The 9,952-nt window shown below is 34.1% G+C and overlaps 1 protein-coding gene across 1 annotated transcript; it reads right to left on the bottom strand.

Moving 5' to 3' along the window:
- Window positions 1-1,033: 1,033 nt before the first annotated feature.
- LOC104118212 (long chain acyl-CoA synthetase 4-like) lies at window positions 1,034-9,599 on the bottom strand. Its single transcript, XM_009629419.4, has 19 exons — window positions 9,231-9,599; window positions 8,038-8,101; window positions 7,697-7,786; window positions 7,419-7,475; window positions 6,832-6,880; window positions 6,142-6,218; window positions 5,944-5,983; window positions 5,768-5,862; window positions 4,923-5,090; window positions 4,607-4,717; window positions 4,442-4,529; window positions 3,719-3,785; window positions 3,217-3,292; window positions 2,974-3,091; window positions 2,239-2,484; window positions 2,008-2,147; window positions 1,617-1,799; window positions 1,359-1,478; window positions 1,034-1,252 (listed from the first exon to the last, which is right to left on the bottom strand). The coding sequence occupies exons 1-19, from the start codon at window positions 9,380-9,382 to the stop codon at window positions 1,217-1,219; spliced, it is 1,977 nt and encodes a 658-aa protein (XP_009627714.1). The 5' UTR covers window positions 9,383-9,599; the 3' UTR covers window positions 1,034-1,216.
- Between the last annotated feature and the right edge of the window lie 353 nt (window positions 9,600-9,952).

The following is a 9,952-nucleotide window of genomic DNA, read 5'->3' as shown; positions in this document are numbered from 1 at the left end:
ATTACTAATTAGATATTTCTAATGTAAATATTTTCTAAGGAAGACTATATGTTATTAAATATATTACTTTTGATTATATACCATTCATGGAGTCACATGAAAGATAAAGTATTAAAATAAAATAAACTTAGTAAAACTTGTAAAGAATTATGAAAAATATGAAAATGATAGAATCTCCGAATAAACACTAAAATGATACTCACAAGTCACAAGTAACTGTAACGGGATTTGAGAAAATCAAGTCCGCAAAGATAGAGATAATATAGAGTGGTGTTCAACAGACCTTATATGAAATCAACTCACTTTAGTATTAGATGTTAGACTAGATTGAAGATATATAGTAGAAGAAAAATACCACTAAAAGGCAAGGAGTTTAATTTTTATGGCATGAGATGAATTAGTTAAATTTGTACCAGAATAATCATTTATATGAGAAGTTGGCAAAATGAAGATCTCTTTGAATTCTCTGTTTGTCGATGATGCCCATCCGTTGGCTATGTATTAGAGCATTAACTCTAAAGGTTGCAACGGTTAAAGACTATTATTGAATAATACGATTGAACGGACACAACTATTCTAAAAATGAACACTTCAAATTAGTTTTATTCTTTTTAATTGAATATTATTATGATTAACTAATATTTAAAATGGGTAAAAGATTCCATCATTTTATGGGCATTTTTGTAATTTAACTTTATGGCGCAGACACTGCAGGAATAAGCTTGAAAAAATCTTGACAGAAGAAGAAGATAGACTGAAGGTTGTATTGGCAAAAGAGACTGCAAATTTACCAAGTGTTGGAGCTACCATTTATGCATTAAAGTTAAAGTTTGCCACCAACAATTACAAAAATAAGATAGATTAGACCACTATATACCTGGGTTCTGAAATGATTCACAATCAAGATATCTTTACTTGTGTAGGTTAGATTAACTGGCAACTCCTCAATTTCCAAATGGGTGAGTTGATCTTTGGAAGAAAAAGATAAAAAAAACTTTGTATCCAGTAAATGAAAGGCATCTGAGACATTCAATTGTGGAAGAAATAGCAAGTAATATAATTAGCAGTACATATATAATTGGACTTTTATGAGGTACAATAAATAAGGAATTACAAGTGATAAATATGAGCTGATAGAAAGCTTCATTTGGGGTTTGTAGTCATAGATATAGTTACTTTTATCCAGCTCGGATGTGAAGTCAAGGTATCTGGTTGCTTATCTTGTGCTTTCGTACAGTGTATCAATGATGTTCTGCAATTTCATGTTAGTTCTGCGTCAGCAATTAACAAGAGTATGGCTTCCAACTTAAAAACAAAAAACTCATGTTAACAGACCCTATTGCAGAAGAATAGCAAACCTGGTAATATTTGAGAAACTGGACCCTCTTTTTCTTGTGAGTTGGGGTTAGAAGTTCACGCTCCATATCAAATGGTATAGGGTCAAGGTGCACAACTTTGATAAATTCAAAGCCTTTCAGCTGTAAACAGAATCACATATATCCAGTCATTTAAAAACAGTCAATCGTAGACATTCAGTATAGAGTTAAAACTATCTAAATATGAATATAAAACAAAGGAGTTTGCTGTCTATATGTAGATACAGGATGAGGGATGACCTTCTTTTCCTTAGCAGTATTGGTTAGTTCCGATAGAATATATGCTTTTGCCTTTGGGTTTTCACATATAGTATCAAAATCCCCGGTTAGTCCATTCTCCTCGGCCCAGGACTGAAGAGCGCCCATATTGGGATTCACAACGGCAACAAGAAATGACTCATAGCTACTACCGTAGATCCATATCTGCTTGAAATGTGCAGAAGAATTCATCAAGACAAAATGTGACAATACAACTCTGTCTAGAGTGGATTTGATCATTTAATACTGAAGGACAAACGGAACATAACTTAAGGGGATGAGTGAAAACTAACTGAGTTTACTATGATGTGATTTCTTCTAGTAGAAACCTAACATTAATATTTGAGACATCTATAAATTAAAGGAAACATACTGCATCCACACTAGAGGCAAGAGAATAAATGCCCTCCAGATTCTCAACTGCAACATATTCTCCTTGAGAGAGCTTGAAAATGTTTTTCTTCCGGTCAATAATTTTCATACTCCCATCCGGCTGCCATTCACCAACATCACCTGTTGCAAGTTTATTGTAAGCAGCATTATGAGGCAACCTACCAAAAACATGTAATTGGGTTGAAATATGAAGATATTTGTCCAGTCACACCTGTGTGGAACCAGCCATCGACCAACACCTCTTTGGTGAGGTCTTCGCGCTTGTAGTATCCTGAGAATAAACACTTGCCCCTTATACATATCTCTCCACGAGGGGTATTTCCAAGGGCGTCATACCCCATTTCAGGAACAGATTCTAGGCACACATCTATAATTGGCAAAGGAGGACCCACAGTACCAACCATTGCAAGTTCATCTGGTCTTGCAACAAATGACCCTGCACAGGTCTCCGTTAAACCTACAGCATATATTGAGAAGTTAGAGTTGGTTTGCAACATTTCTTCGTCTTCAACTCAAAACTTCATTAAGAGCTCCGTGCAAAGTATATTTAGCTAGTTCAAATATGTGGTGATGTCTATAGTCTGAACAAACAGCAAAAGAGAGGGAAAGAGTAGTAACTAATTGAAAATATAAGCTCTTTTATGACTTATGCCTGAAAGAAGTTGTTGATGTAAATTCAGGTTGCTGAAAGTGGAAATAAAAATCATTTATAAGGCTTCTGGCTTATTGGTATCAATAAAAATCAGAAAACAGCTTGTTGTCTGATGAATTTGGGAACAAAGAAAAAACAAATGATACTCCAAGAATTGCATAGAAAAGTTAGCATCTTATTCATGCTTATTATGTTTGAATAAGAACTTAATGCTAGTACCTAATGAATTATTACTTGCATACATTAGGAAAATTCTTTTGTAAGTAGAAATTTCTGATAAATAATAACGAGTACCATATCCTTGAAGAACATTGGCACATGTCACAACTCGTAAATATGTTTCAACAGTGGAAGAGAGAGGTGCTGCTCCCGATAGAATGAGACGCAAGTTTCCTCCTAAACCCTCCTTCACCTAAATTAGTAATCATCACATAAGGCATTAGCAAATCACTTCATAACACTGTTTTTTGTGACACCAAACGATGGGGAGAAAAGGATGAAAGAGAAGCTGCTGAGAAACATATAATTGTTTCCTACCTTGTTGAAAATTATTTTGTCAAAAATAGGAGCTGCCTCTGCATGTTTATACCCTTTACTCATGTTACCCAGTTTGCTGCAAAAAAATGTGTTTTATGTGATCATTGTACAAATAAAAAAGCTCTTAGTAATATTCCCAATATTGCAAAATCGTCGCGCTAACTTATCTGAGAGGTCTTTTATGCACATCGAAAATTTTACACAGCAAGGAGTCTCTACATGTATTAAGCTTTAACTCTAATTAGAAGCAAATTTCTGTTGTTTCAATATGCAACTATCTAAGCTATAAAGGAAACCGCGTTATGAGCATCAGATGTACATATCTAGTTCAGTCACAGTCTCACAGACATGGACTCAAGTAATGCAGCACATCCGGAAAGTCATCAACTAATAAAGCTTTTACCATTCAAATATCATCCTGATTGTTATATTCTACCACATGAAGCATACTTTTAAGATGACTTATCTTTTTCCTTGCAAGCAAAATAAAATGGGCACTTACAAATTAAAAGCAAAGTTAAACAGTTTGTGTTTGAGGAAACCAGCAGAAGAAATCTTGTCCACCAAACCTGAAAGTGAAAATAGATAAAAATTTAAGCGCCTTAGTTGAATTGTGCAAAATAGTGCAAGAATCTGTTGCTATGAATATAGATTATCTGATAGCATATTTGTAGGAAGCAAAAAGGAGAAGTTCATGTAGCAATTAAAATGACAGTCTTCTATGGCAGTTGAAGAAAAAGTTCTTGTTTAAAAAGCATTTATTCAAGGATTTCAATACTCATTGTTTTCTGTAATCTTTATCCCTTAATGTTATGAGGAGATTAGCGTGGGGCCTCCAGTTTCAGAGATCCTGTCTGAGAATCAATGCATAAAAGAAATAAAGAGATGAGATGACATTGTCTAAAACTTAGATTATTTCTCTAGCGTGCAAACCTTTCTACCATGTCCCGACAGCTATGCTTTCCTTAAATCCTAGTGAGAGAGGGAAAAAGAGAGTTTATCCTACACTAACTTTTGGCACCATAAGAAATGGCTTTCAAGAACTAAATTAACAGAATGTAGAACATCTAGCAGAATTCCAGAAGTAGTGAAATGGATTTTTGGGTTTGACCAATTTTTAGGAAGTCTCAACCCTCCTCAAAAACAATGGTAAAGTACATCCTAAGCACATGGCTGCCTTTCTATAGTAAAATATCACGCAGTGCTGTTAGCTTGTAGCTTTCACCTGAATAAATCCTGTCCAGCACACGCGGAACTGCACAAAATACAGTTGGCTTTAGCTCTTTGATGTCATCAACCAGTTGTTTAACATCCTGAGGATTCAGTTAATAAAGCATCGTTACTTTCAAGTATTTCAAGCCACTAAAATTCTCCATGTTTCTTCACTTACCTTATGCCAAAAACCTATCGATGCACCTTTGGAAATGAATAATTCTTCAATGACCCGATCAAATATGTGCGCTAAAGGAAGGTACGACAGATATACATCCTTATCAGTGAACTGCATACCACAGAGAGATTTGTAAATGACCACACTAAACAAAATGAAAAAGTTGAATAAAAAGAATAAATAAACAGCCTGAAACATATAGAATATACAGTATATATGTATATGTATGAAACATATACTTGCATAAATCCTGATTGACACACTACGAAAGACTTTTTGCTGTCTTGGAAAACAGAACAAGGATCATTTATATTACCTCTTCATTCATGGTCTCCATATGGTGGTTCACTCCAGAAATAAGGGATAAAATGCTCTCATTGGAAATCATGACTCCCTTTGGGTCACCAGTTGTTCCACTTGTGTACATGATTGTACATATATCTATTTTCTTTTTAACAGGAAGATCAAATTTCTCTTGCATTCCCTGCAGATTAAAGCTGAATATGAATACAAATTACAAAAAATGGAATTGGAAAATAAGTTGTAAATTAGTATTTGGAAAGTTAGTATCAATAATAGGAATATAGCTACTAAGTATGCTGGTTGATGTTGACCAATTTATAATGAAATCTGTTTTTGAAAGTGAAAAACTACTTGAAGGGTATATGAAAGCTGATAACTGATATACATGCAAATGTTTCAATAACCATAAGTTTCAAATTGTTTTGGATAGAAGTTTACACCCAGTTATGAACATAAGAGGATGAGCACGTTCCATAAAATGGAGCTGGGTTCAGGCCCTATTGTTAAAACTGATCTAAGGTGAATATTCCAAGCATTATCCTACCCTTTCAATGTGGTACAGGTGTGACACTACATCTATCGTTTGTAACGACAGACCCCACTGAACATGTTGCTCCCACGATAATAACTTTAAGTTGAAATGTGAATTAGATCAAAAAGGATAAAAAGCAGTAGAAATTAGTATAAGAAAAGTAGACCTTCCTTGCTTGACATATTTATACTACTAAAAGTTATTAAGAAAGGCAAAAGCTAAGAAGTGCGAAATCCAGGAAGAATTTCAGCCAGTGAAGAATGTTTCTCTACAATAGACAAAAAAGGAGGAAGACATGACTGTAATGATAGCTCCAAGTAACTCACCAGTAGCAAGAACTCATCCCAAGAATACAGTTTCAAGTCAAAAGTTCCAGCCATGTCTTTCTGTTCCTGTGTGACCTTACCGAAGCTTACAAGAGCTACAAAAAGGAGTGACAAACTTAGCACCTTTAAGCCGATTCTTGCTCTAATCATTAGAAGTTAAAACAGTAGTTACTTACTTTTCAGGAACTTTCCAGCGTTAGGAAAAGTTTTGAGCACCTAAAATGTACCAAAAGTAAACAGTCAGTTCCTGATGGAGCGAACTTGAGGCGGACAAAGAAATATACAAGAATATGAAGAAAAATAGGAGAGATGTAGACTAGCGAAGTGGATAAAAAACTGAATAAAGTGTCATAATGTAGTGTGATTGCTATTACCTCAGAAATTTTTGTTTCCTCTGCAAAAGCAATGGAAACTTCTGCATGGCAAATGATATACTCAACTGCACCAGCACCTGAAGCCATAATATTGCTCCAACAATGAGTGGGAACAATTATATATTGGAGTAGCAAATGAAAATCTTAATCAACCTATTCCTAGCTATGATTACACAAAAATTGTATTTGTCTCTATATCTATGATTAGCTGAGTATGATCCGAATAAACCAAATCTGACAAAAAATGTTGCAAACTCCTGTCAAACTAATTAAAACAATGACTGAGTCCTTTTGAATTGACTTGCCTATGTCTATATGTGTCTGCTCTCTTACTATATCTTGCTTGTACCTATTTATATGCCAGTCATAGAAATAACACATCTTGCTCAAACAATCCTTACAACTCTGCATAAATTGACTATCTACATTTCCCATCACAGTTTCTCCATTAAGACATCATATCAAGATAGTTTAACATACTTTCTTGTAGCTGTGATGCTATGTCCTGATAAATGCAATTTGTAAGATATACCGAAAACATTACTCTTAAGTCCTAACAATATGCTAATTCATGCTAACATATATTGTCCTCTTTCAGAGTTTCTTTATACTTCAGCACCCTCTTTAACTTTGTGTTTCCCTTCAAAAGGGAAGGGAAGGGAAGAGGGTCTGGAGAGGTGACATGCTTACCTAGAGTGTCATATAAGGGGACGCAATAAAGACCATGAGCATTGCAGGCCTGCAAAAGGATGTAGACCATTTTGCTTATTTGGACAGCATATATGAGAAAAAACATTGAAATAACACTATTAATCTAATTCATATTTGCGAAAGATTTATTATGCATGTAATGAAATTTATCTGTTTTATCATCCAATTATTGACAAGTTATCCTTGAAATATCCCCCTGGACAGTAAAGTGCAGGAGGTACCACTCATACACAAACCGGAAGTGAAGAAATCAAGTGTATGGAAGAGCGCAGAACAGATGCTGCCTGCAACAAGAGTATAAGCAAAAAGATGATGACAAAAAAATTGTAAAACTATAAAAGAAAATGGTCATGAGGGCCTCCAAAGATAGTCTTATATTGCACTAATGCCTCTGTCTCAGAACCAGAGAAGGGGAAAGACTTCACTTGTTCTGTGTACATTGCGGGATACTCCAGCTCCAACATATGACATGTATCAGATTATTGGACAGATAACAGAAATGAAGCAAACAACAGACCTTGAAACCGCTGTATTCAGAAACTTCAAGTATATTAGAAGTTTTATACCTGCATGCTTATGACCCAGTTCGAACAATTGGCGCCGTATATACCACATTTTCCACCCTGTATATAAGCAATCAGATAAAAACTCATCAGATAACAGAATTCAATGCATGGTTCTGACGAAACTGCATCTCTTTTGTAACAGTTTCAAAAAATGTTTTCTAAGCTTATTAAGAGATATGAGTTAAATGTCTTCTAAATATTAACTCAAAAATTGCACAACACTCTATATTGAATGAAGTTCTCTGTCATTCTTCAACTTTAAAGTATGAATGGCTTACTTGCTTAACACCGCAGACACGAATAGAAGCTCCAACTTTTAACACTAGATCATACACTTCCCTGTAAGTTAACCAAACGTATTTACCTGCCTACAAAGACATAAAATCATGGACATTTCAAGAAAATGATCAGCAACAATAAAAGAAAGAAAATTCTTCAAATACCTGAGCTTATTAAACCAGAAATCTGCATTTTTTTGCTCAAAGAAATTGATAATTTCCACTAAAAAATGTGTAATCCGAGGAGATTCTAGAACCTTATTGACACCAGTAATACATGAGAGGATTTGTAGCCTTTATAAATAAATAAAAATGTGGGTTGAAAGTAAAAGGACGAATACCTGACCGTGAAACATTTCCCGCTCACCTAACATTCGGCTTTCTGGAAATTTTGTGACAGACTCACTATACCAAAACAAAAAGTCAAGTTTAGTTTAACTGCAGCTCGTTAACTAATAAAGATTGAAACTTTCAGATGAAACGGCTTACACAATTTAATTAAACAAAATTTCTGGATTAACCATCTAATAAAAATATTTTCACACTATCACGTCTTGTGGACCTAAAATGAACAAAATAAGAGTGTAACAGTTTAAAGATTTTGGATAAGACATCCTACTTGACATGCATATAGGTATGTTAATGTATATGATTAACTCATCATTCGACTCCGACCCCCAAAAAGGGGCAAAAAGATCACTTTTAGCTTGCCGCGAAACTATTTATATCCGGTAGCTGCAAAAGTGTATAAGATTTGTTTATTTTTGATAGTACATATATTTTTTTATAACTATTATTTTAAAAGCGACTATACAATATCATTTTTCAAAAAAACAAAAATTATCATTCGGCTTCTCGTTTTCCGCGGGTACTGAGGGATGTTGAAGACGAAGTAGTGGCCCAGTGGGCCTCATATCACTTGGATATATCCAGTCCAAATGTGTCCTGAGAGATTTCAAACAAGTGGTGTGTATTCCAATTTTCAGACTTTGATCATCGAAATTTCATCTTTTATTCTAAAAAGAGTGCAAGAAAAAGGATAAATTTTATATGCAGTAATGTTTTTATGCCCTTATATTTAGTTAACAAGGATTCAATTTTCCAAAAGGTTAATTTCACGGATGATTACTTAACTTTCACTTTATAATTATACCAAAGTCATTAGACTATTTTTTGAAATGAAAGATTCATGCAATTTTACCTAAGTATCAAAGAAGTCACTCAAATTTGGTAACTGAACTATTTTGGTAACTAAAAAGTCGCTCAATTTGTTTAAGTATCACAAAAAGTTGCTAGTCACAAAGCTATGTGAGAAACTAAGATTATGGAAGTGTTCATTCAAAATTTCTGCAGAAATCTACGGACTAAAAGGAAATATAGTGAGAGTTAAGTAATTTCTATGCAATGACGAGGTAAAAACTATTTACAAAGGTTACTTGAAAAGTATTATAAGTAAATCGATATGATAAACATTAACCCCACATGCTATTACGGGTTACTTTATTAACAGTGTAAAACTAAAAAGGGAGCTAACCAGAAAATATCCCAGCAACTTTCAAGTCCATAAGATAAAGGCCTGAAACTATCTGTGGCTAAGACATTACGGTAAACAGGTCCTATTGATGGCCTTCCATCTTTGCCTTCTTTAGCTTTCTCAACCTCAACTACGTACTTCTTTTCCTCCATATTACTTTGTTGATCTCAACAGCTGCAGCAACTCTTTTTTTTCGTATGAATAAAACAAGCACTGATATATATAAAGGATTGATTATTATAGTGGCTAATCTGAAGTACTTCACGCAAGCTTCCATTTTATGGTGGCCCAAAATAGGATATCTATTTATGACTTTATTTAGTCGATTCCAACAAACCCTCAACAAGGTTTTTGAGTATTAGTTTAAGTTATGGGAAACGAGGGAAAGAAGAAACAAGAGATCTAATGTCCTATTAATATATATATTCTTCTAAATTAGCTATGTATTTATGCAATTGTTATTGAATAAGTTGATTGCGTGAAGTTAAAATAGTTGTTTTATTACATAAAGTTAGGTTTCAATACTGATGAACGCTGATGCCAATAATTCATTGGTCGTCACACCAACCTTACTTTTTATACTCATTTAACCAAGTTTATAAGCATCATAATATTAAAAGAAAATTTGTGAAATTAGTCAACACGAAGTTTTCCCATTTAATTTGTTCTGCTCTCTAATAAAGAAAGTTTATTTATCATTACCCCCTCTTTTGGTTAGACAT

The sequence above is a fragment of the Nicotiana tomentosiformis genome, chromosome 1 (genome assembly GCF_000390325.3).
Source record: "Nicotiana tomentosiformis chromosome 1, ASM39032v3, whole genome shotgun sequence".
Classification (NCBI taxonomy): domain Eukaryota; kingdom Viridiplantae; phylum Streptophyta; class Magnoliopsida; order Solanales; family Solanaceae; genus Nicotiana; species Nicotiana tomentosiformis.
This window is presented reverse-complemented; position numbering and strand designations above follow the sequence as displayed.

What these genes read in the sequence shown, in the direction of transcription:
- LOC104118212 (XM_009629419.4), bottom strand. Translation starts at nt 9,382, where the DNA reads ATGGAGGAAAAGAAGTACGTAGTTGAGGTTGAGAAAGCTAAAGAAGGC. An exon ending in AGTTGCTGGGATATTTTCTG is followed by an intron (nt 8,102 to 9,230) that starts GTTAGCTCCCTT and finishes GTTTTGGTATAG; the next exon opens with TGAGTCTGTCACAAAATTTC. An exon ending in ACAAAATAATTTTCAACAAG is followed by an intron (nt 3,092 to 3,216) that starts GTAGGAAACAAT and finishes TTACTAATTTAG; the next exon opens with GTGAAGGAGGGTTTAGGAGG.